The following is a 24,003-nucleotide window of genomic DNA, read 5'->3' on the forward strand; positions in this document are numbered from 1 at the left end:
TTTTTTGCACTAACTAAAAAAGCCCCAGAGGGCACATGTGCACCTCGTGTCTTTCTGCTTCAAATGGGTGAAATGGATTTGTTACTGGCCAGGCTTCTGGGGCAGGGTGGGAAAGATGGCTGAGGAAGTGAGGGACCCCTGTAGTTCTTGGAGTGCCCCCCCATTCCTGCCAGATTAGAAACTAAGGGCCCACAGGTCTTTTTCAGCACAGCCTCCAAGTGCATCTCAGGTTTGAGGACCCCTCCCTGTTTACCCACAGCAAGCCAGGAACCCAGTTCATGGACATGAGTGTGCTCCCACCTGGGACAGGCAGTGCAGTGGGTCCCCCAGCACCCCTGTGTCTTCCAAGGGCTGGCCAGGGAGGGGTTGGGAGTGAGTTCTGGCAGCTGCCCCGGCAGGAGGAGCCCAGGCAGGAGGCTTCTGGGAGATGCAACTTTGGATACCAGAGTGATGAGGGAGATGTTTTTAGAGAATCCTATAGGAATTTCCTGTGAACATTTATTTTAATATATCTTTATTGACTTCAGAGAGAGGGAAGGAGGGGGAGAGAGAGAGATACATCAATGATAAGAGAGTCATTGATTGGCTGCCTAGCCCGCAACCCAGGCACATGCCCTGACCCAGGAATCGAACCCTGATTGCCTGGATCCTAGGTTGATGCTCAACCGTTGAGCCACGCCCAGCCAGGCCTCCTGTGGACATTTAAATACGAAAAGCTGTCCCCGTCACCCCAAGCTCTCCACCCCCCCAAAAAATGCCCTGTAAAAAGTGACAGGTCTGCAAGTGAAAGTCACCTAGAGCCAGGTAGGGCTGAGAACTTGAGCGATGCCCAAGACCTCTCAGAGTCCAGGTTGGGGTCCACAGCCCTGGACAGGGAGCCAGCTCTGGGGAGGGACCACCCTGTATAGGTCCCGGGATGGTAAGCAGGAGTTAGGGGGTTGAGCCTAGGGGATGCCCTCAATGGTGGGCCTCCTGCACCCTGGATTTGTAAATAAAGCAGTTGTGCCCGTGGGGTTCCATCCCTGGAACTCCATGGGCTTAGGGCACAGCCTGCCCTGGAGTGCTCAGGCATTGTCCACCAGAGCACAGACGGCTTCCTGGCTGTCTCGCCAAAGACCACCCCCCCCACCCCCCCACCCCCCCCCCACCCCCCCGGTGTGCAACCTGAGTTCAGCCCGAGGGCTGGTCTCTCTGCTGTGGGTGCCCACGCGCAGGGCCTTCCATGACACCTGAACTCCCCACGTTTTCACCACCTCCCTCACCACTGCGTGCTTCGTGCACACAGAGAGACACCACACTTACACAACATGTGCACACACACACAGACCATGATGTGGACCACAGCAGGATGAGCTCAGAGTAAGGCCAAGGGTCTTTTTTTGTCTTTTTTTCTTTATTGATGTGTGAGAGAAACATCGACTTGTTCCGCTATTTACGCACTCATTGGTTGATTCTTATATGTGCCCTGACCGAGGACCAAACCCACAACCTTGGTGTATTGGGATGACTCTAACCAACTGAGCTACCCCGGCCAAGGGTCTTTTATTTCTGTGCCAGGAGTGGGCAGGAGCAGGCTAGCCAGGAGAGGGGGGCACTGCCTCGCCTGAACCAGTCAGAGCTATACCCCCAAAGGAGCAGTTCCTTCACCCTGAGTCGGGAAGGGGGTGGGTGGGGCCCTCCCAATCAAGGACAGCTGGTGTCAGCGCCTCTCAGAGGCTCTGCCCGCCCACCCAGGCAGGGCTGTCATCAGGGACAGTTGTGAGAGAGGGACAATGTTGGAGTCAGCTCTGTTCAACTGGCAGAAGAGCCACAGCCTCAAGAGCCTCGAGAAGGCCAAACAGGTGCACCTTCAGGACAGGTCTGGGACAAATACAGTGACAGTGAAGGTCAGGACAGCACCTGTGAGGACAGCTCTGTACCCAGAAGGCTGAGCACAGCCCCAGCAAAATTCTGGGAGTTCTGTGGAGTCCGCATTGGGGTCACACTGAGCAAGGCAAAGTGGGTAAATTAGCTTTGAAGCCTGCATTTCCTCACCATGTGACAAGTGCCTCTTGCTCGACACCACCTGTCTGCATCTGGCTCCCAGGTACTCGCCTGCTAACTTAATGGTCTGGCGATGGGGGTGGGCACCTAGAGCTGAACTGAAGACTACCTCATGCCAGGAGCGTGGCCTCGGTCTGGTTTGCCCATCTTGTCCACCTTTCTCCAGGTAACCCAAGTTTGGCCAATGACACCCCTCTCTGGTAGTCAGCACCTAGACCAGTCCCTTCTGGGAAGTCTGGGAGAGACTCGTGTGCCCCACAGCAAGGCCAGACCCTCTGTGCACTACGGGGTGCCCATGCTGGGATCTCAGCAGCTGCCAGAACCCTGGGTGAGAAGAGGGTGATGAGGTGAGGATGGTCACCTCCGACTCCAGCTCAGGCCCACCTACGCCTCATCGCCACCCCCAGGGCCACCAGCAGCAGCTGCAGGCTCCCCCGAGGCAGGAGCAGGAAGGACAGCAGGGCTCAGGCTCGAGTGCCGCCGCTTCCACATGAATGGGAACACTCTGCGGGCAAGAACGGCCTCAGTGCAGGGCGGCCGCAAGCGCCCTGCTCGCCTCAGCTCCTGGGCACGGGCACACCTAGGCTCACCGTCTCTTTGTCTCTGGGAGCGTCATGGCCTCCACAAGCAAGCCTTTGTACATGTCGGACTTCAGGAACCGCGGGTAGGAGTCCTGTAAGAAATGGGGGTCAGCCCCGCTGCCTTCCGCCTCCGGCTCAGCTTCCCCCAGCTCCAGCCTGGCGCTGCTCTGACCCTCCGAGCTGCCAGCGGATGGCGCTGGAGGCAGCCATCCAGACCTGCCCTGGCCAAGTCAGCTGACAGGCAGACCTGGGCTCCCCTCCCCCGGGCCATTTAACAGCCAAAGGTGTGCAAGAGCCCGGCGCCCACACGGGCATGAACCATGGCACCCCCAGTGCGCGGATGTGGAGCAACTGTCTGCCCCGCGGTGAGGGCAAGGACACAGCTGAATAAAAACGAAGGTTGAGGAAAACTATATGGTAGGCAGGAAGGTGGGAGAGGAGTCTATGAATCTCATTGTTTGTATTTTTAAAAGATAAATATAAATTTATCTTGGGAAGAAAATGGAGGGGCAGAGATGGAAGCTGGATTTATGTGAACTTATCCTGCTTTGTAGATTGGATTTTGAAACTAGATATTTCACATAATTGTAAAATGAAAGAATACGTAAGCAGTCTCCAAACATTGAAAGTAAAGTGCCACACATGGAGCTGGACATCCAGTGGGAGACACCACCCTAACCACACAACAACAACAACGCCATTCCGGGGGACATTCCAAATAGGACACATACAAGGGGCCAAAGAAGGAACAAAGGAAACCGCTCGCTGTCAGTAGTTGAATTGTAAATGGTGCTGTGTGTCGTTCAGTTCAGACAACTGAGTGAAGTGTGAGACGAGCAAACAAGTAATTCTGTAGCATTGTTGGAAGCCAAGATTTCAGTGGGAGTGAAAAAAGAGAAAAGGTCCAGGAGGTGGAGAAAGTAATCCTGAACCTGAATTAGAAGTATCAGTATGAATACATTATGTTTAAAACACACATATTTCCTAATTCTGTCCACTGACAGGCCAGGAAATGGTGACCACCCCAGTGGCATGAACACATCTGGTGTGTAGGTCAAGGTTTCTAGATACCACCCATGAAAAAGGGCCAGGGCTGCCCTTGGAAATGGCTGGCTCTAGGCCCGGGGCAGGATCAACCTGGGACAGCTATCACACCAGAAAGCAAGGAAGCCACCAGAGACCGCGGGACACATCATGGACCTCTGAATATCACGTAAGAATAAGAACTGGCATGGATTGAAGCCCATCAAATCCAGTGAAAATGTGAATTTACGATGGTATTAAAAACACTGAAACCTCATGACCTCCCCTTGGCAGATATCAGGGATCAGCTGAACTCATTATTTTGATAAGTGGAAATTAAAGGAAGGAATCAAGCATTGGTTCTGCCTTTCCTACATGATGGGTATCACTGGCCGGCAAACAGTAGGCGAGCGGAGGCTTCCAGCCCATAAACAAACAGGCAGCGATGGGATTAGAACATTGCTGATGAAATCACGAGTCTGGGCAATGACCGTCGTGGCTGCTTAGTCACAAAAGGGAGGCAACCAAATCTCATGTACCTCCTGACGGAAGAATGCACCAAGCTGAAGAAAGTGTTCTTGATGACACTGAACAAATAAACAACAAAGCTGAAAGTTTACTGTAGCCCTGGCTGGGTAGCTCAGTTGGTTAGAGTGTCGTCCTGATACATCAAGGTTGCGGGTTCGATCCCTGGTCAGGGCACATACGAGAATCAACCAATGATGCATGAATAAGTGGAACAGCAAATTGATGTTTCTCTCCCCCTTACTGTTTCTCTCTAAAATTAATAAATAAAAAATTTAGAAAATGACTTCTGATCAACACTTGAATTTAACTACCAATTTTTAGCAACAAGGGACAGAGCAACACGTCAAAGATGCCACAGGGACTCAGCAAAATCCAAACTCTGAGAAACTACAGGACAAAGAACCCAGTTCCTTCCAAATAAAACAAAAAATTAAAAGAAAAGATGGAAAAGAAACCTATACAGTACTCTAAAAAGAGGTTTAAGAGCCATTAACCAATTCTAATGTATGGGCCTTGTTTGGATCTAAAGTCAAGCAAGTTGAAAAAAATTAGAAAAATAAATACTTGTAGGCTGTGGTATATAAAATAAAGCTGCCCAGAGATGTCTACACCCTAACCCCCAGACCCTGTGAATATGTCTACTTATGTGGCAAAGGGAGTTTGCAGATGTGATTAAATTAATGATGTTGAGGTGGGGAGATTGCCTGGACTATCCAGGTGGGCTCAATGTAACCACAGGGATCCTTATAGGTGAAAGATCGAGGGAGGAGGGTCAGAGAGATTTAAAGATGCTACACCAGAAACTAATATAATATTGTATCTCAACTATAATTGAAAAATAAATTTAAAAAAAGAAAAAGCCCTAGCCAGGTGGCTCAGTCGGCCTCATCCCAGTATGCCAGGGTTGCTGGTTCAATCTCCAGGTAGGGCACGTACAGGAAGGAACCAATGAATGCATGGATGGTTGGAGCAACAGACTGATGTTTCTCTCTCAAATCAATAAAAAATTCTTAACTGAAAAACAAAGATGATACACTGCTGTCTTTGAAGATAGGGATGGGCCATGAGCCAAGGATGGGGGTGCAGAGTCTAGGAACAAAAAGCTATGGAACGGATTATCCCCTGAAGCCTCCAGAAGGAACCAGCCTCAGGGACGCCTTGACTTTAGCGCAGAGGTACCCGGCTCAGACCCTGGCCCCCAGAGAGTAAGTGTGTGCTCATTTAAGCCACCAAGTGAGTGGCGTTTTCTACAAGGGCAACAGGAAACTAACCCGAGAGGCCAGCGGCAGGTGCGGGCCCTGACTGGCTATTCGGGGACACCGAGTAAACTCTGCTCGGGGCGCGCTGCTGGCGCCCGGGTCCTAGGGAGCTTCCTGAAATAGCTACGCGGGGAGCCGGAGGGCCCCAGTGGGGAGGAAGCACCCACCTTCTTCATCAGCATGTAGATGTGCAGCTGGGCCGCATCCAGCACGTAGCGGTGGGGCCGCCGCAGGCCCTCCAGGGTCCGCTCCATCGTCTGGCTGTCGATGTTGACCCAGCGGGCGGCGCCAGGGGCCAGGAACTGCCTGGGCGTGGGGACAGGACAGCCGGGTGGGCCCAGGCTCCACGGGCCTGCCCCCCAGCCAGCCAGGCCCCCCGCACTCACTGGTACACGGAGTCCACCAGCGCGGGGACCCGGGCCTGCCCACCGTGGCGCAGCTCCTCACAGGCCTCCCAGAAGCTGAGGTTCTCGGCTGGGGGGCCAAGCACCAGGCCAGGCCCAGCCGGAGCCGTGTCAGGGCTGGATGGAACCTGGGGGGGAGTCCCAGGCAGCCTCCCTCACTGGGGCTCAAACAGGAGGCGGGGGCGTCTCACCACTGAACTCCTTCCTGAGAAAGTCCATGAAATGGGCCCGTCCCACAGGGTCCTCCAGGAGTTCCCGGAAGCTGAAGCCCCATCGCTCCACACGGAGCTTCGTGGGTGCAGCCACACTGGGGGACGGGGTGTGTGTGTCAGGAGCATGAGGAATGTGGGGTGCGTGGGACAGGGGGAAGAACACCTGCAGACCCCCTCTCCCATCCTGAGCTCACTTGGGTGCATTCATGGCCCAGTAGGTGTCATCATCTGTGATCCAGGGGTTGCTGGGCAGGCACCCCGACATGATGGGGTCATGCGGGCCGTGCTGGCTGCTGAACTTCAGGTACCTAGGGGTGGGGATGGTGCCAAGGGCCAGTGCAGGGAGGGGTTATGGGTCGAGGGCACTAAAAGAAGGGTCTGGACTCTGGGCTTGGGGTCTCCAGCTGCCACCCCCATCCCACTCACGCCTCAAGGCAGACAGAGGACTTCACCCGGATCCTGCCCAGGGCCTTTCTGCAGCACTCGATCTACGACATGGGACCTGTGAGGCAGGGCCAAGGCTGCAGGTCAGCCAGCCCACTCCCACGTTCCAGCCCCCAGGACCTACCTCCTGCTTGTAGAAATCCATGTTCTTGGTCTAGAGGGGGCCAGGAAAGCTGTAGTTAGAAGGCAGGCCCCTGCTAGGGACTGACATCCCACCGTGGGCTACAGAGAAGGGCCCAGACCCCTGCCCAGTCCCTTGGAGCCCCTCCCCTGATGGCAGGGTCTGACTTTCCAGGAAGCTTTTTGGGGGCCTATAGTTTGGAGATTTCCAGAATGTTCTCAAAGTTACCTCGAGGTTTCCCAATTATCACTATCCCATCTTTGCAAATGTACTTAAGTGTTTTTAAAAACAGCATATAGGTAAGAAATACTATGGGTCACACTAGGAAGCCAGACTGTTGACTGTGCTCCAGACTTATCCTGTTCAGAATTTGGAATCTGCCTGCCATCTCCTCATGGGCCAGGTGGAAGAGCACGGCCGTTGGACTGCTGACCCTTCCGAACACTGCACAACCATCACTGATCAGCCGAGGGGAGGCAAAGAGCACCCTCAGGGTGCCTGTGATTTCCAACTTTTGTGTCAGCTCTCCTGGACTGACCATAATGGGGAAATTATAAACCTATGGTCATGAGCTTATGATTTTGAACTTAGGAAGTAATTTTATCAGTAAGGTACTAAATGTATCTGTTCTGTTTTGGGTGTCATAGGATTTGAACAGGGGGCTCTGCTGCTGCAAAGTTTGTCCATGTCTGTCCTGGTGCAGTTCCTTCTGGTTCCTGAGGCCAACTGACACCTTGGAGAGAGGTGGCTGGTCTGGCCTGGGGGAAGGGCCCCCCACCCTCCCCAGGGTCCATTGCACTTACTTTCACCCAGGGCAGCAGGTGGGAAGTGAGAGGGCAAGAGTTAGCAGGGCGGCTGGGAATGGGGGGCTAGGATGAGGGGAGAATGAGACCAGGAGTGGGGCGGGGTACTTGGAGTGGCTGGGTCCAGTGCCATTTGGATGGACAGATGAATGCATAGATGGGTGGGCAGCCCCCAAGTAGTCCCATAATGGTGGAGCAGGGGCGGGGAGGGTTGTGTGCATTGGTGTGTTGAGGCTGGGGGGGGGCGGGAGCCATGGGTGCAGGGGTGGGCGGTGGAGGAGGCATGTGTGTGGCTGGGGGGTGGAGCACGCACTCCTACAGGGTTCTTACCATCTGCACTCCCCTGGCAATGCAGGAGCCCCGCTCTGGACCCTGTTCCAGCACACTGGGGACCCCAGGCTGCAGAGGGGAGATTAGATGAGGCGGGGGCACAGCTCAGGTGGGCTGCTGAGACCCCACCCTAGAGCTATGTTCCTGCCCCTCATTGGCTCCCCCATACTGAAGCTCTGAGCCCACATGTCACCCTTTGATGTGGAAACTGACACTCAGAAGAACCCAGAAACCTGAGTCCTGAGTCCCAAGTCTCTCCGAGACACTCTCAGTTTCCTCTCCAGCACCTCAGCCAGCTCATGGCTCCACTGAGCTCCAAATCCATGTGTCATCCCAGCCTGGCTTTGCCACTAAAGCGAAATCCTTAACTTTTCCCCCAAACCTTCCCACTCCTCTGCTCTTCAGCCAGGCTCACCCCTGTGTACCGACTGCTCAAGCCAGGGATTCAACCGCCTCACCATCCTTCTTGAGACAGTTCCACTCATCCAAAGCCACTGGTCCCGCCACCCTGTCCTCAAACACACATGCTGGTCTGGCCCTCTCCATCCCTCTGCCCAGGTCAGATCCTCATGTCCACTTGCCCAGAGGCTCCAGCTGCCATTCCTGGTCCCCTCCACACGCACCGCTCACCCTGTGTGCTTAGCCTGGCCCACTCCTGGGCCCCACCCTCGGTCATGCACAGTCTGGGAGCCATGCCCGCTCCACCTTCCTCCCCACGTCCAGCTGCCTGGCGCTCAGGTGGAAGACTGAGTCATTTTCCCAGAGCTTCCCCCCAAACACACTTGATAAGGTAATCAGGCCTGTGGGTGCCTCCCGGAATCTTTTTCCTTGTTTTTTTCCCCACAGGAGCTTCCATTCATGGTTTGCTGTAACTGCCGCTACAGACCCAGACATCTCTCCACTGCCCCACACAGTAAGGGAACCTCAAATCACCAGTGGATCTGGGCAAGGCTTGACCCCTGGCCAGCACCCCCAAAAGCTGCAGCTAAGCTTCATCCCACTTGCTTCATCGCTAGGGTCTTTTGGTCCCCCCACTCAGCTTCCCCAGGCCTCTCCCTTAGTCTCAGAGAGAAGCTTTTGTCCTGTGGTCTGTGAGGATGGGGAGGCCTTAGACCTGGCCTCATGACCTCTGGGTTCTGATGAGCCACAAAACTAGAGCCTTCTGTCACCCATCAGGCACCATCTGAAAAGCACACACTGGCTTGGCCAGGGTGGCTCAGTGGTTGAGCATCGACCTATGAATCTGGAGGTCACGGTTCGATTCCCAGTCAGGGCACATGCCCGGGTTGCGGGCTCCACCCCAGTAGGGGGTGTGCAGGAGGCAGCCAATCAATGACTCTCTCATCATGCATGTTTCTCTCTCTCTCCCTCCCTCCCTCTCTCTCTCTCTCTCCCTCCCTCCCTCTCCCTTCCTCTCTCTGAAATCAATAAAAATATATGAAAAGAAAACCACACACTGACTCCCAGCAGGACCTGCTACTATCCAAGGAACCAGTCCCTCCCCACACAAGGGGCTCACCGGAGGCCTGTTCACCAGCCAGTACGTCTGCTCCTGGCACGCAATGACCAGCCTGTCCCCCTTCCTGCGTTGCTTAGCTGCCCTGGAGGGACGGGTAGGCAGAGTTGGGGTAACATGGTGCCCACCATAGCACCTCCCCTACCCACGCTCAGGCCAGGTCTTGGGCAGGCAGCCAAGCCTGGGCTGTGCCGTTTCTGGTCCCATGGCTGCCAGTGCCCAGCTAAGTGCCTCTGGGCTTCCTGGGCAGTCTGGGCTCTGTGCCCGCTGGGCTTGGGGTCTCACCGCAGCTGTTCTCTTGCCTGCATCACTACCAGGTCCCAAGTGTGGTTGATCTTCCTGTGCAGCAGGTCATAGTGCTCCTGGGGGTGGTGTCAAGGTCTCCAGTGGGTAACCCCTTCCATGCCAAGTTCAGGGGCGAGGCATGGGCCCTCCCCCATCCCCACTGAGACACTACAAGGTATGGCGTGTCTGTGTGTCTGCATTATCCTGGGGCCAGGCCGTGTGCTCTGAGGCAAACCGTGAGGCCCTGGGGACATAAGTGGGGCTTGGGTTCCTCTGGCTGGACTCAGCCTGGGGAGGGCGGTGTCCCACCTTCTCATGGTCGACCAGGGCTCCCTGCTTTTGGATATTCTTCTTGGCTAGGTAGATGGCTGGAAGGACAGGGGGACAGGCTGCAGAGGATTACTCTGCCCCCTCCTTCCCTGTGGCATCACCCAGAGGCCACCAGTCCTGGGAGTTTGTCCCTGGCTAGTCCACCCCTCCTTACTCACCATAGTCCAGCTCAGTAGCTGGCCACAGAGTGCTCGTCCAGAAATAGGGTGTCTGGTGCCATGCGGGAACAAGGGGTGTCTGGGACCTCCTGGGCCTTCTTCACCCCAGGAGTTGCCCCCACACTCTCAGTTCTCTTGGGAAGAGACTGGGCTGGCTGGGGATGGGGTGCCTGAGAATCTGCCTATCTACCTAAAGCCTGGAGGCTCAGCTGACCACCAGCCATTCTTTCCACCTGGAACTGAGCTCCATTCAGCCCTTGGGGCCCTCTTCAGGGGCTGCCTCCCTGCCTCTGAGCTCCAGGAGCCTTCACTCCAGGGAGGGGTGGGGTGGGGCTTCCCAAGCCCTAGATATAGTCACAGTCTATGCTGGGAGGCAGGGACAGAGACTGAAGGAGGCCAGGCCTGACCTGGGTTCCTACTGTGGCCGGGAAGGGCAGGCAGGGGGATCCATCTTGATTGAGGACACACACACATTGAGGTGCAGGGATCCTGTCCCCAGGCCCCTGCACAGTCTCCTTCTTGGAGTGGGGGCGTAATGACCAGGGGAAGCTGGCAGAATCCTCCATAGGTACTATCCCTTATGGAGGTCCTGCTGTGGTCCCAGAGAAACTGAAGGTCCCTCCCTTTAACCTGATCTTTCTACCACAAGGAAGCTTCCAGTCCAGGCCTTTTGGGGGAGGGACAGTAGCCCACCAGGCCTGCTGCGACATCGCCTCATTTTGCTCCCACCCCAGCCCCACCTCTTCCAGGAATTCCCACTAATTGGGCTGCTGGGTGTGGGGTTCCCACCGGCTCCCAGTTGAGACTGACCTGGAACCTGTAGAGTGTTTCGTCAGGCTGGAGCGCAAGGCTGCGGGGGTCCCGCAGCGGGTACAGGTAGCCATGCCACACCAGGAGGATGCCCAGGTGCAGGGCCTCTGGGGTGGGGTTGGGAGGGTGGGCAGGGTGGTGAATTCTCATCTGGGTAGACTTGAGCAGGGTCTCTGGAGATGAGTTCCCCTTCCCCAACACTTGGCTTGGTCCTGACACTGGTGAGCCCCAGAAGGCCCAGACTCATCAGCCCTGGGACCCCAAGGTGTGCCAGGGTCCAGGAAGGGCAGCAGGGTGACCCCCTTACCCTCCTCTGAGATGCAGTATTTCTGTATCAGCCACTCCACAATGTCGTTGCCTGGGTAGCAGAGGTTGGGTTGGGGGGGCCAAGGCAGGGCCAGCACCCCCAACCCCCACACCCCACACTCACCTGTAACCGCGTGAGGAACCACTGTGATGAGCAGTCGCTGGCTCCGCATCTTCACGCCCTGGTCGGGGTCCTGCATGCTCACGACCATCCGCTCCATCTGGGCAAAGGGCCCTTGAGGGGCTGCCCGGCCGGCCTCCCCCACCCCACATCCTGCCTGCACGGACCAGGCCGGGTTGCCCGGATCCGTGTGCTCAGAGATTAACGCACACAGATGGTGCGATTTCAGGCATTGCAGGCAAAGGGCCGGGGCGGGCGGGGGCGGGGCGGGGACGGGGGGCGACCTCCCCAGCCTGGGGTCTCCGCAGCCTCACCCCCCCCACAAAATGCCGACGCCCCAAGGCCCGCGCCCACCCGCGCCCGCTCCTCTCCCGCCCCTCCCAGCCTCAATCCCCGAAATCCCAGGGGCCGCGGGACCCCGCTCCGCCACCCACCTTGCTGAGGTGAGGCATCTGCACGCGGGGGCGCCCTCCGTGGGGCGCGGGGCCGGCGGCCATGGCGAGGGGCGAAGCCCGCGGGGGCACTGGCCTCGGAGCCGCCCCGCCCCGCCCCGCCCCGCCCCGCCCCGCCCCGCCCCGCTCCCGGGTTAACCCTCGCGGCCTGGAGTCGGTGGAAGGTCCCATTCTGGGCTCGAAAAGGGGCCGGTGCCAATGGAGCCACCCCAAGGAGTCTCTCCGCACATGGGGAGAAACTGAGGCCCGCGCCCGCTGCGTGGCTGGAAGGCGTGCTGATGTGGGCGCAGAGAAGGGTCTTGGGAGGGACTAGGGCTCAGGAAGAGGACAGGGGAGCTCAGAGGGGGGGTGAGGGAGTCAGGGAAGGGGAGGGCGTCTCCTGAGGGGAGGGTCTCCAGGAGAGGGCACTTTCGCAGGTGGTGGGCTGGGGTAGGGGACAATGGGTGTACTGTGCCGCCCCCCCCCAGGGACCAGGGGTGGAGGGGGCTGTGGGGTGAGGCTGAGGGGCCTGGCTGCCCCAGTGTGTGACACCACGGTGACAGTGTGCAGATGCCATCAGGACCACATGACATTGCGTGGCTGCATGGGGTGCAGGGTAGGGGGTCCTTTGAGACTCGGGGCAAGGTGGAAGGTAGCTCACTTTCCATCCGCTGCACAGGACCCGGGTGGGGCCAGTTAGGGAACAGGCAGAGATCCCATGTAGGACACCCCTAAACTGTGGGAGAGGGGCTTTATTGGGAAGGGAGGATCTCCCACCCCCACCCCCATTGGCCAGCAACTTCTGGTCTCAGGGTCTAGTTCTGGCCCCTTCCCTCCTCCAACTGCTTGGCCAGCCCCACCTCAGACCCCCTTTGCTGGGGCCATTTGAAGGGGTGCAAACATCCATTTCTGCTTTTTGGAGACAAAAACACCCTCAGGGGGTGTTGGGTGCAGGGCAGGATGTGATTAGCCTTTGGCCAGTAGCCTTAGACATGCTGATGGGAATCCATTTCCACCCCTGGTGAGGACAGGTCCAGGGTGAGCTGGGGCAGGGGAACTGGAGGGGGCTCCTACCCCAGCCAGGTTACCATCCTGCCTTAGATCCCAGTGAACTCCTGCCACTCAGCCCCCCCCCCCCAGGCGGGGGCAGGCTGGACCCAGGCCTGGCTGTCTTCTGTGGTTGGGTGGGCATCCACAGAGGCTGAAGGCCACCAGAGGCCAGAGCTGTCCCCCACCTGGGGACAAGTAGCTTCCCTGATTCACTCCCTTTATCCCAGAGAAAGAGCAGCAGGAATGGGGCCCTAGAAGTCCTGGGTCCCCTCTGGAGGAATCCTGCCTTGGAAAGACTATGGGCAGGTGGGGCTCCAAGGGGGACAGTCCCACCCAAACCCAAGTGTCCCCTAGTCCCCACAACCTGTTGACCTCTTGCTCACATAGGAGCTCCTTTGGACAAGAGGGAGTCCAATTTCTGGGTGTCCTCAGAAACGGGAGTGGAGCAGGGGGAGTCTAGAAAGAAGGGGACTCAGGCTGGTATTCTACCTCCTGTTCCACTCAGACCTAGGCCTTTGAGCCAGCTGTCCCCAGCCTGAAGTTCAGCTTACCCCTGTGCCCCACCTCAGCCGACCATCTCTTCACCCCAGGCTTTGTTTAGGTGTCAAGACCAGAAGCCCCCTCTGTGCCCTCCCTCTCAACAGTCCACCACCCCGGTTCTGTTTTGGATCAGTGTTCTCTTCTCCCCAAAGACAAGGAGGGGTCTTCAGAATCCTCTGGGTCCCCAAAGCATACAGAGACACCCCCACCCCACCCCCATCACACTCAGCCCAGTCAATAAACACTGAGTAATGGCTGTGTGGGTGGGGACCCCAGCCCTGTGCTTGTGCAGTCTGGTCGCTCTGTGCTGACGGCTGTAACCTCTGGGTGCAGGGCCAGGCGGCGGTGCAGAGACGCAGCGTCCCCAGCCCCCAAGGCCAGGCGGTTCTAAGAGTCCCCTCTGCCCAGACAGAAGCTCCGCGGATGGGGAGCAGGGGGCGGGGTGGGGGGGCCTGTCGGGCCCCAGGTGCGGCCTGCACTGCTTGCTGGTAATGAGAGCCTAGGGACATGGGGGGACGCACCTGCTCCACTCAGCGCCCCAGCCCCCCACCGGCCCCGCCCAGAGGGCTTCCCCAGAGAGCCCCCGGACTCCCGCAAGTGCCGCGGGGGTAAGGCAGCCCTGGTGGCCAGACGGGGTGCAGTCGGGCGGGCCGCGGCTGCCGCGCGGGGTTCGGGTGGGCCGGAGGCGGGGACGACCGGGTGCCCGCGCGGTGCGGGCGACACGCGCGTCTCTGCGGGGCTGCGCGGGGTCCGCGGAGCGGCTGGGGGCGCGCGGCGCGGGCGCGGGCGCGGCGCTGGGCGCGGGGGGCGCTCCCGGCCGGGATGAGCTCACCGCAGTCGCGCCGGGGCTGAGCGCCAAGCCGGGCGCGGCTCCTCGGCGGCTCCGCGGCGGGCTCGGGCCGCCGGCCACCATGCTGGGCCTGGACGCGTGCGAGCTGGGGGCGCAGCTGTTGGAACTGCTCCGGCTGGCGCTGTGCGCCCGGGGTGAGCCCGCCGGGTTGGGGCCAGGGCGGCCACGTGGGCGGGGGGCTCTGGCGGGGGGCGGTTTTAGTCCTGGGTGGGGACCGGGCCCCCCCCCGGTGGAAACTTTGGGGGTGCGCGTGGGGACCTTGTGGTCCAGTCCTCCCAGCGTGGCTCTGGCGGGGGTGGGGGCTTCCTTCAGGCTAAACACTCATGGAGAAAGGAGCCAAGAGTGGGCGGGTCTGCTTGTGAAGCCAGGGTGGTAGAGGGACCCTCTCCCCCGGGGAACCTGCTCCAGAGATCCCACTCCCTTGGGTGGGGCTGGGGCTCCTTCAGGGTGTGTGGCGATTCCTGAGAAGACCGGAGCGAAATGGGCAGGGACTCAGACAAACCCTGTCCCAAGACACTACGGGAAGGGCTTAGAGAGACCCCTACCCAGCCCAGCTTAGGAAGGGGCTCTAGGAGACTCTGGGAGGTGGCACCAGAGCATAAGCTGAAGGGTTTAGAGAGAGACACCCCCAGCCCCCAGAAACACTATGGAAGGAACTCCTAGGACTGTGGGAAGGCGTTCAGAGACCCCTGTCTCTGCCTGGGCAGAATGATAGGGGCCAGAGGCTTCTGAGAGCATTATGGGAATATGGGCAGAGGCCCCAGAGCACTGGAGCACTCAGAGGACTATGAGGGCAGAGCCTCTGCTCCAGGAAAGACCTTGGAGGTCAGCACTGGATGGTGGTGGCCCCCAGTCCTTGGAGCTGTCCTCCATTTGGGGTCTTCATTCCCCCCATCTTTGGCCTCAGAGTCAGGGAGGGACCCTGGATGGATGGATGGATGGATGGATGGATGGATGGATGGATGGACGGACGGGCGGGCCAGGAGAAGGCAGCTGATGCCTCCAGGAATGTCACTTGGTCTTGTGAGCCTTTGTCCACCCCCAGGGCTCCTCCTAAAGGGGTTAGATGTGGGTGTTGCTATGTGTCTTACAGCCTACCACTCTCCCTAAGCCCCCATGCACCCCTCCCCGAGTTCACACCTTCTTCCCTAATCCCACACTCGCTCCATCCCTGAGCCCCTGCTGGCTTCCTCTTAAATTCTTTGGGTAGGGGGAGGTACAACTGATCAGATGGGGGGGCTCCAGTTTGACAAGTGAATGCCAGGGAAGCTGGCAGCAGTTGTTCACTCACCTCCCTGACCCCAGTCCTTCTGACAGACAAGGAAGGGGGGCAGCTGCCACCAGACGAGGTGCTGGATGAGGCTGTGCCAGGGTACCAGGCCCCGGGGAGGAAGAGCCTTCTAGAGATCCAACAGCTGGACCCGGATGATGAGAGCTTGGCCAAGTACAAGCGGGTGCTTCTGGGTTCCCTGCCACCAGCAGTGGGTATGCACGGGCCCTGGGCATAAGAGGGGTGGGGTGGGGGTTGGGGGTGCATCCCGTAGACTTCCAGTTTCTCCTCAGACCCAAGCCTGCCTAACGTGCAGGTGACCAGGCTGACTCTGATGTCTGAGCAGGCTCCAGGGCCCATGACCATGGACCTCACAGGTAAAACCCCGTTGCAAACCACAGACTGATCTTTTGAGTAGAGACTTCTTAGGACCCCGTCCCCAAACCCTAGTCCTCAGACCCATCACATAGACGTCACAGATACCGTCCCCCTATGTGGGCTCCTAGGGCAGGGCCTCAGCCATCGAAGGAGTTTGTTCCTTAGCTGCACTTTCCCTAACAGGGGAGCTGGCTGCGCTGAAAAATCAGGTGTTCGTCCTGAAGGAGGGTGTTGATTACAAAGTGAAGATTACCTTTAAGGTGAGGGCAGCTGTCATGGGCGATGCCTGCCACCCACAGGATCAGCCCTCCCATAGGGAGCCCTTAACACTCTTTGTCCCTCAGGTCAATAAGGAAATTGTCAGTGGCCTCAAGTGTCTGCATCACACCTACCGCAGGGGCCTGCGAGGTGAGGGCCCTGTGAAGGGTGCAGCCTGGAGGCTGGGGTGCGGGGGGCCAGTGGGACAGAGGGCAGCCCCTGATGCCTTCCTCCTCCCCCAGTGGACAAGGCTGTGTACATGGTGGGCAGTTATGGCCCAAGAGCCCAGGAGTACGAGTTTGTAACTCCAGTGGAGGAGGCGCCGCGAGGTGCACTGGTGAGGGGCGCCTACATGGTCACTTCCTTCTTCACTGATGACGACAGGGCAGACCACCTTTCCTGGGAGTGGGGACTCCACATCTGCCAAGACTGGAAGAGCTGAGCCCAGCCCCCTGCCCTGCCCTGCCCTGCCCTGCCCCGGGAGCTGTCTTCCCACTTAGGGTCCTTGTTTCCTCTGCCTCTGTCAGTCATTGCACAGGCCCCTGCAAGCATTCCCCAGCCGCTCAGTCAGTGACCAGACCCCTCATACCCTTTGCCCCATCTCGGGACGCCCCCGTCCTGGGCCTGGCGCTGTGCCCTGAATAGCCCTATTAAACTTCACCCTGTCTCAGTGCCCACAGTGTTGCCTCTGTCTGCCTCACCTCCCCTGGGGGTGGGGGGAGCCTTGTGGCCTTATCTTTCCTGCGACCAGGACTGGGTGCCACGTGGCAACTGCTTCTTGGCCCCCGGCCCCCTTATCTGCCCCCGCCCCGTGGGCCCTGGCATTGCCATGGACAGCCAGCTCCTGTCTGTGCTGCTACTGCTGCTGATCGGGGCCTTGAGCCTTCGGGGCCAGGGGCCAGGGCCTGGGGGCCCCTCGGAGGAGCCCCAGAAGGAGGAGGTTCCTGAGGAGGATGGGATCTTGGTGCTGAGCCACAGCACCCTGGGCCTGGCCCTGCAGGAGCACCCTGCCTTGCTGGTGGAGTTTTGTGAGTGCACAGGGTCAGCAGGGCTGGGGGACCCGCAGGTGCCACCCAGTGTGCTCAACCCCCTACCATGTGGACTCAGGGGCTTATGCACTTGAAGGGGCTTCCCTGATGGGTACTTAGCTCCATCAGAGGCACCTGAGGCAGAGCCATCGGGCTGAGCTGGGTCTGGGGGTCCAACTTGAGCAGGTGGGAGGGAGGCACAGGTATAGGGGAGACCCACAGTCATTGTCCTTCTGTAGATTTTCTGTGAAAGGCCAGGTAAAACTCACACCTTGCATATTCTTTGGCTTTGTTACAACCCTTTACACACGTAAAAGCCATTGAGCTGGCAGGCCAACAGTGGCATATGGCAGGGTGCGCCGCCTCAGGGAGCAACGGGAGGATTCTTCTCAAACTCGCTGTCTGGATAGTGCTGGCCCCTGCACACCTGATCTGGGTCTTGAGTAGTCTGGTTTCTGGTGCTTGGGCTTAGTGTGGCTGAGGCTCAGGTGGGCCCCTGAAGGAGGGAGGTATACAGGACATGCTCCATGCTGGACCTGACTGACTCCAAGTTGGCCAGCTCTGGACAGGGGGGAGCAGGGGCTGCAGCTGGGGCCATGGAGGCCGGGGGCACTCATGGCCCTGTCCCCCAGATGCCCCATGGTGTGGGCACTGCAAGGCGCTGGCCCCAGAGTACATCAAGGCAGCTGCCCTGCTGGCAGCAGAGTCAGCCAAAACCAGGCTGGCCAAGGTGGATGGGCCTTCAGAGCCAGAGCTGACCAAGGAGTTTGCTGTGACAGAGTACCCCACGCTCAAGTTCTTCCGTGACGGGAACCGCACCAACCCAGAGGAGTATACTGGTACAGGGGATGGGCATGTGTGAGGTGGCGTGGGGCAGGGGCTGGGCACAGGCTAACAGGACTCTCACAGGCCCCCGTGAAGCCAAGGGCATTGCTGAGTGGCTGAGGCGGCGGGTGGGGTCCAGCGCCACACGCCTAGATGATGAAGAGAGTGCCCAAGCATTGATAGAGGCCCAGGATGTAGTGGTCATCGGCTTCTTCCAGGTGAGCTAGTGGCACAGGGGGCCAGGCCTTGGGAACAGGGCCTGTGGCCCCAGCTGGCCTCACAAATGTGGACTCCTTAGGACCTTAAGGATGAAGCTGTGGCAACCTTCCTGGCTCTCGCCCAGGATGCTCTGGACGTGACCTTTGGCCTCACTGACCAGCTGCAGCTCTTTCAGAAGTTTGGCCTCACCAAGGACACCGTGGTCCTTTTCAAGAAGGTGGGTCAGGGCCAAGGCAGGGGTTAGTGTCAGGGCTGTGACTCCTACTGACTCGCCCGGTGTTGTGGTGTTGTCTAGTTTGACGAGGGGAGGGCAGACTTCCCAGTGGATGAGGAGCTGGGCCTGGACCAGGATGACCTGTCCCGCTTCCTCCTCACGCACAGCATGCACCTGGTCACGGAGTTCAACAGCCAGGTGAGTTGGGCTGCAGGAACTGGCGTGGGCATTGAGGGGAGTGGGAGGGTGACTACAGGATCTAGCCCCCATGAGTCTGGCCCGCCCCTGCAGACGTCCCCCAAGATCTTTGCTGCCAGGATCCTCAACCATTTGCTGCTGCTCATCAACCAGACATTGACCTCGCACCAGGAGCTGCTGGCAGGCTTCAGGGAGGCAGCTCCCCCATTCCGGGGGCAGGTACTGGCTGGGTAGGCTAGGGCAGTGGGTGGTGGGGAGACGAGTGCCCAGTGCATACTCCCTGCTGGCAGGTGCTGTTTGTGGTGGTGGACGTGGGTGCCAACAACAACCACGTGCTACAGTACTTTGGGCTCAAAGCAGAGGAGGCCCCCACCCTGCGCTTTATCAACATGGAGACCACCAAGAAGTATAAGCCTGCAGACAGCGGGCCAATCACAGCAGCCTCGGTCACCGCCTTCTGTGACTCAGTCCTCAGCGGCAAGGTCAAGGTCCGTGCTGGGTGGCTCACCTAGAGTGTGGGGGTGGGAGCAGCAGCTGTCAGGAGAGATCCCCAACAAAGTGCCTGGCCTTGTTCCCCCAGCCCTATCTTCTGAGTCAGGAGGTCCCCCCTGATTGGGATCAGCATCCCGTCAAGACTCTTGTGGGCAAGAATTTCGAGCAGGTGGCTTTTGATGAAACCAAGAATGTGTTCGTCAAGTTCTGTGAGTGCGGAGGGCAGTGGACAGTGGGTAGGTGGGCAGTACTGTGTCCTGCTGGCTGTGCCAACATCCCTTTGTCCTAGATGCCCCATGGTGTACTCACTGCAAGGAGATGGCACCAACCTGGGAGGCACTGGCCGAGAAGTACAGAGACCATGAGGACATCATCATTGCCGAGCTAGATGCCACAGCCAATGAGCTGGAAGCCTTCCCAGTGCATGGCTTTCCCACCCTCAAGTATTTCCCGGCAGGGCAGGGACGGAAGGTGAGGCAAGACCCCATGTTCCTCGGTCTGGTGTCTGAGTCCTCAGATGGAGAGGACACGATCTTAGAGGGTGTGGCCTTAGAGGAGGGCTCTGGGATGGGGTGTGGTCTTAGAGTACAAGGCCTAGCTAGTACAGGGTGTGGCCCAGGGCAGGAAAGGGACTTGGCTAGGGTGGGGCCTTAGCTGGTAGAGTCTAGGGTGGGTGTGGCCTGGGCTGGGGATGATTTGGGAGGATGTGGTGGGTCCTCCAGACTCTCCTGTTCCTCCTCAGGTGATTGAATACAAAAGTGCCAGGGACCTGGAGACCTTCTCCAAGTTCCTGGACAACGGGGGCAAACTACCTGAAGAGGAGCCCACCGAGGAGGCCTTAGCCCCCTTCCCGGTGAGTGCCTCTGTTCCAAGGTTCCAGGCCTCTGGACAAGTCCTCGGATGGGTGGCTATGGGACTGACTGGGCAAGGTTGGGCTAAGGGCGCAGCTTCCAGCTGGGCTTCTGTGATCCTTTCTAGGAGACAACAAGCAATTCCACCGTGGATACCAAGGAGGAGCTGTAGCCACCCTATCAGTGCTAGGGAGCCTTCTCCTCAGGTGCTTGGGAGTTGTGGGCACTGAATAAAGAGTTTTGGTCCTGGACTGTGTGTGGTTCCTGAGCATGGCTGGTCCCCAGCCCTTGGCTTTGGCCAAATCTCAGCCTCCTGGGGTTCCATGTTGGACGGGGCCTAGCCCTTGCCCCCAGTCCTCCTCAGTGGATCCCTGGCTTAAGTATGGGTCTAGGTCCCTACCTGGGGAGCAAGGGGGAGGAGACATGGTGTTGTTTCCAGCTTTTGCCCCCTCCCTCTCCAGTGTTCTGCCATCTTGGCTCCACAAGAGACCCTACTCCCAAGACCCTTGGTTGCCTGTGTGACCTTGCTGCTGAGGCCTGATATGAGCTGTGCATAACCAGGCCAGGCTAGAAGAGACAGGCCACACGTACCAGAAGCTGGCTAAGGATGGTGTGCCCACCCACCAGGCCCCACCAACAGAAGACCTATACACTCCATAGCCAGGGAAAGTTCAAAACTGGTTTTATTTCATTATTATCCAAGTACCTTTGAAAAGATAATTGTACAAGTCAGCGCATGAAAAATGGGCTCGGGGCAGCCCCCTGCTAGCCCTAGCCTGAGAAATGTACATATTTACATGGGCCCTTAGAAAGGGGGGGCCTGGGAGCCGCTGAGCCGGCGTTGTGGAAACTGAGGGTGGAGAGGGAGCACTGAAGTGCCCCATCGCCGGATCCACATAGTGGCAGGCAAGAGACAAGCTGTGTTGAAGGCACTCAGTGACATGTACAATTTAGAGACCCCTAAGGGCCCCCTGAACCCCGGGCCTGAGCTGGCCCTGACCAGGGCAGGGCGTGGTGGACAATTCCTGGAGAAGCAGAGTCCTGGGGGGAAGCGCCAAGGGGTTGGACCATGGTTAGCAGCAGGGGTCCACTGGGGAGGGTCCTCAAGGCGGCCCCATGGGGGGCTCCCTGCTTGCTTGGGTGGACTCTCATAGTAGTGCTGTGGAGGAGTGGATGGTGCCCCCTCCTCAGTGGCAATAGGAGACACGCCTGTGGGACTACTCAGCGGGACCCCTGCTCACCTGGACACAGATGGACCAATGGGGTGGGCGGCTATGGGGCAAGCAGTCCCTGGCCTCACATGAGGAGCTGTGTGCTTGCACACACGTGAGAGCACCTGACATGGCATAGCCCTTCCTGGCTCTCAGTGTGGCCGTCCCCACCCCACCTGATGAGGGCCCAGCCCAGTGCAGAGGCCTGGCCTGATGGTCAGTCCACCTTCTCCACCTTGCCGATGATCTTCTCCTCAAAGACAGGCAAGATGGCCTCATCTTCCCGAACCTCCTCAAACACCACTCCACAGTCAAACTCGTCACTCACTTTCTTGAAGTAGTATCTGGGGGACAGGGGTGAGAGGAGATGAGGGCTTGTCCACTCTTCTGCTGCCCACGCCCCCATACCCTTGGGGCCTCCCGACCTCCTAGCTGGGTGGCTCCATGGTCCCACACATGCACAGCACTTGGTGGCCACACTCCAAACACATCATACAGGGCATGCGAGCTGGCTCTGCCTGGTGCCCATTTGCCAGAGAGTTGACAGTGAACTGTACAGTGACCACATGTGGGGTCCTCTGCCCTGGCCTCTAGGGTGCTATGGGGAAGAAGTAGGCAAGTTCAGGGTTTCTCCTTCCTAAGGGCTGAGCCTGTCATCTCCATCAGGGTGATGTGCCCCTACTAAGGCCCGAGCAGAGGCCAGTGGAGCCCGGGCCCTCCTCTAGCGGCAACATCCTCTACCTCCAAAGGGCACTTTCTCACCACTCAGTGGACAGAGGAAATCACCCACCCTAGGCCACAGTGGGCTGACTCCAGCTGAGACCCCATGTGGCCCCTCCTCCTCCTCCAGTGCTCACTCAGTTTTCAGGGACTGGTCTCAGGTTGGCAGGGCAGAGTAGCCCATGGCAGACCCTGAGAAGGGGAGCCCTGGATCTAGGAAGGGGGACCCTAGCTTCTTTGTCTAGTAAAAATGGGTTGAGTCAGAAGGCTAGAGACGAGGCCGACCCAGTTCAGCCTGGCATGGGGAGAGACAGACCATTGTGTTTGGGCCTGTTTCCCCACCTTTAAGGCAAGGATTGTCCAGAGCCCTCGGTTGGCCTGGAGGCCTCAGTCACCTAAGGCTGGGAGTTGGGACTGGGAGCCTGAGGCCACCAACACCTCACTCATCGAAGCGCTCCCAACAGCAGCTCAGGGTAGGTTAAGCAGTTAAGGGGGAAACGAGGACTAGATGAGATAAGGACAGGGTGGGAACAGGGTACAGGGAACAGGGTGCCCCCTATCACCTGGGCAGGGTACCTATTTACCACAGGCCCCAGCCCTTAACTCACCTGTAGTTGCCTTTCTTGGTCAGCAGCTCCTTGAACTGGCCCAGGGTGACAGTACGGCCCCTCACCAGAGTTCGGTAGGGGATGGGTTCTCCACAGAAGTAGTAGGCCACAACGATGCTGTCACACAACTGAGAGTTCCCACCACCCGCCTTCCTCTGCGATTTAGTCCTGGAGGCAGAGACACAGTGGTTACTGCTGGGCTCAGAGTCCCACAGGGCACCCCCTAGCAGGCTGCAGGCCTCAGGTTCCCTAGTAAACGACGGGGCAAGGCCTGCAGGGGTGAGCTGCAACACACTCAGAAACGCCATGCATCCACAGGCACCATTGTCCACCCCACCCATACAGCTGCATACAGCCCCCTGGGGACCTTGCCCCACACAGTATCTCAACCCAGGGTTCCAATCCTGCGCCAACCCCACTCATAGAGAGAGAATACAGAGCCTGCTCCTCTCTAACGTCCCTGCCTGCCCCAGGTCTCCACAGTGTCTGAGCTCACTTGCCGCCCTCCTCCACCCAGGTCTGAGCTGGCTAATGGGCAGCACCCCCAACACATACCACATTAAAGTGGGCCAGCAGGCTTCTCAGGGCTGGAACCCATGGTGGGTCCTTCTACCTGCTTAAGGTGGCCAGGCCACCAGAACCAATGTAGCCCCTGCCTCTAGGCTGGACTACACAGCTTGTACCATGGGTAAAGCCTATTGCCCCCAAACTTCAAAAACATCTGAAGGCCAGAGATTGGACAAAGAAAATTGTGATGGATCTTGAAACAGACCTGCCCCACAGCAGAGAGCTTGTCCAAAGATGGGAGGCAGTGGCCAGACACACTTCCAGGGAGGGGTGTGAGGTCAGCACCATCTCCTGCTCAGGGTGGAGTAGGGCCCTCACCCTGATGGGTGCTGGGACAGGCAGCACTCCCTCTGTCCCCCAGCATCCCTCGTCCTTGTGACTGCACTGGAGCTACTCAGGTACAAGTGGGCCCAACCTTGGCTCATGTCAGCTGGGCGTGGTAGGAAACTTCCTGCACCAGTGTCAAGTCAGGAAGGCCACCTGAGCTCACAGTAGGCTCTTATCTCCCTGGGGACACTCCCCTCCCTGGTGCTCCTGGGCACACCGTTCAGTCACTTAATCTGTATGGCTGTCCATCAGTCGAGCCATGCTCCATACGCCTGCTTTCCTTCCCTGCTTTCCTTTTCCTTTCCTGAAACTTCAAATCCTGCCTGTTCTGGGAGCCCACCTCAGGGTCCTGTGTGGATTTGTTCTCTACAGAAGGGAAAAAGGTTCCTGCTCCTCCAGAGGCCACTCCTGAGGAGCGACCTGGTGGGGACACTCTGAGCTGGCTAGCACTGTCTGGTGTAAGCCTGGTGAGGGCTTAGTGGGGGACCCCCTTCTGCTCTGTCTTGAGCAGAAGAGCAGGAATGGGGCAGCCAGCACTGTCTGCATGTGGCCGCAGCTCCTTAATGCCCACCCTACTCCACTCCATGCGTACCTGGGGAGCGGATGCATCCCACATGAGAACAAACCTAGGATCGCTGTGCACACAGCATCTTGACGAACACGCACTACAGGTGCTGATGCTTTCAGTTGGC

At 58.5% G+C, this 24,003-nt stretch overlaps 4 protein-coding genes across 12 annotated transcripts in view; 2 read left to right on the forward strand and 2 right to left on the reverse strand.

Annotated features, from left to right (window-relative positions):
• Window positions 1-1,398: 1,398 nt before the first annotated feature.
• RGS11 (regulator of G protein signaling 11) lies at window positions 1,399-11,820 on the reverse strand. 4 transcript variants are annotated; one of them, XM_081133568.1, is made up of 17 exons: window positions 11,709-11,820; window positions 11,278-11,374; window positions 11,155-11,205; window positions 10,848-10,954; window positions 10,038-10,089; window positions 9,859-9,917; window positions 9,550-9,626; window positions 9,268-9,349; window positions 7,749-7,817; window positions 6,619-6,642; window positions 6,477-6,538; window positions 6,245-6,358; window positions 6,030-6,145; window positions 5,821-5,908; window positions 5,602-5,740; window positions 2,634-2,716; window positions 1,399-2,548 (listed from the first exon to the last, which is right to left on the reverse strand). In XM_081133568.1, exons 1-17 carry the CDS (start codon window positions 11,769-11,771, stop codon window positions 2,428-2,430), a joined length of 1,404 nt encoding a protein of 467 aa, XP_080989694.1. In that variant the 5' UTR covers window positions 11,772-11,820; the 3' UTR covers window positions 1,399-2,427. The 4 variants fall into 4 exon arrangements, with proteins under 4 accessions (XP_080989694.1, XP_080989693.1, XP_080989692.1 ...); XM_081133567.1 differs by having other exon boundaries at window positions 6,619-6,648; XM_081133566.1 differs by having other exon boundaries at window positions 11,155-11,374.
• A 2,118-nt stretch (window positions 11,821-13,938) lies between these two features.
• ARHGDIG (Rho GDP dissociation inhibitor gamma) lies at window positions 13,939-16,729 on the forward strand. 2 transcript variants are annotated; one of them, XM_081133236.1, is made up of 6 exons: window positions 13,939-14,279; window positions 15,451-15,630; window positions 15,709-15,792; window positions 15,977-16,053; window positions 16,138-16,201; window positions 16,294-16,729. In XM_081133236.1, the coding sequence occupies exons 1-6, from the start codon at window positions 14,207-14,209 to the stop codon at window positions 16,491-16,493; spliced, it is 678 nt and encodes a 225-aa protein (XP_080989362.1). In that variant the 5' UTR covers window positions 13,939-14,206; the 3' UTR covers window positions 16,494-16,729. The 2 variants fall into 2 exon arrangements, with proteins under 2 accessions (XP_080989362.1, XP_080989363.1); XM_081133237.1 differs by having other exon boundaries at window positions 14,111-14,279; window positions 15,463-15,630; window positions 16,294-16,727.
• Window positions 16,730-16,808: 79 nt separating this feature from the next.
• PDIA2 (protein disulfide isomerase family A member 2) lies at window positions 16,809-20,128 on the forward strand. Its single transcript, XM_081133235.1, has 11 exons — window positions 16,809-17,079; window positions 17,712-17,918; window positions 17,989-18,122; window positions 18,203-18,340; window positions 18,419-18,535; window positions 18,629-18,754; window positions 18,826-19,023; window positions 19,116-19,236; window positions 19,317-19,498; window positions 19,770-19,880; window positions 20,006-20,128. The coding sequence occupies exons 1-11, from the start codon at window positions 16,881-16,883 to the stop codon at window positions 20,048-20,050; spliced, it is 1,578 nt and encodes a 525-aa protein (XP_080989361.1). The 5' UTR covers window positions 16,809-16,880; the 3' UTR covers window positions 20,051-20,128.
• Window positions 20,129-20,537: 409 nt separating this feature from the next.
• Window positions 20,538-24,003, reverse strand: part of AXIN1 (axin 1) — a gene marked incomplete at its 5' end in the record, with an annotated part of 83,822 nt that continues 80,356 nt past the window's right edge. For all 5 annotated transcript variants that reach the window (XM_081132485.1, XM_081132486.1, XM_081132484.1 and 2 more), the window contains 2 exons: window positions 20,538-21,433; window positions 22,418-22,585. In XM_081132485.1, the coding sequence (XP_080988611.1) occupies window positions 21,307-21,433; window positions 22,418-22,585 (295 nt within the window). In that variant the 3' untranslated portion in view covers window positions 20,538-21,306. The remainder of the gene's footprint in view (window positions 21,434-22,417; window positions 22,586-24,003) is intronic.

Source organism: Miniopterus schreibersii (assembly GCF_964146895.1).
Source record: "Miniopterus schreibersii genome assembly, chromosome: 3".
Lineage (NCBI taxonomy): Eukaryota > Metazoa > Chordata > Mammalia > Chiroptera > Miniopteridae > Miniopterus > Miniopterus schreibersii.

Bases quoted from the DNA above. Each gene is read 5' to 3' on its own strand.
- ARHGDIG (XM_081133236.1), top strand. From the start codon at position 14,207: ATGCTGGGCCTGGACGCGTGCGAGCTGGGGGCGCAGCTGTTGGAACTG. The intron at 14,280-15,450 runs GTGAGCCCGCCG...CCCTGACCCCAG, and splicing joins GCTGGCGCTGTGCGCCCGGG to TCCTTCTGACAGACAAGGAA. The intron at 16,054-16,137 runs GTGAGGGCAGCT...TTTGTCCCTCAG, and splicing joins AAGTGAAGATTACCTTTAAG to GTCAATAAGGAAATTGTCAG.
- RGS11 (XM_081133565.1), bottom strand. From the start codon at position 11,771: ATGGCCGCCGGCCCCGCGCCCCACGGAGGGCGCCCCCGCGTGCAGATG. The intron at 10,090-10,847 runs GTCAGTCTCAAC...GCATGGCACCAG, and splicing joins AAACACTCTACAGGTTCCAG to ACACCCTATTTCTGGACGAG. The intron at 6,539-6,618 runs GTAGGTCCTGGG...CCCATGTCGTAG, and splicing joins TGGATTTCTACAAGCAGGAG to ATCGAGTGCTGCAGAAAGGC.
- PDIA2 (XM_081133235.1), top strand. From the start codon at position 16,881: ATGGACAGCCAGCTCCTGTCTGTGCTGCTACTGCTGCTGATCGGGGCC. The intron at 17,919-17,988 runs GTACAGGGGATG...GGACTCTCACAG, and splicing joins CAACCCAGAGGAGTATACTG to GCCCCCGTGAAGCCAAGGGC. The intron at 18,755-18,825 runs GTACTGGCTGGG...CCCTGCTGGCAG, and splicing joins CTCCCCCATTCCGGGGGCAG to GTGCTGTTTGTGGTGGTGGA.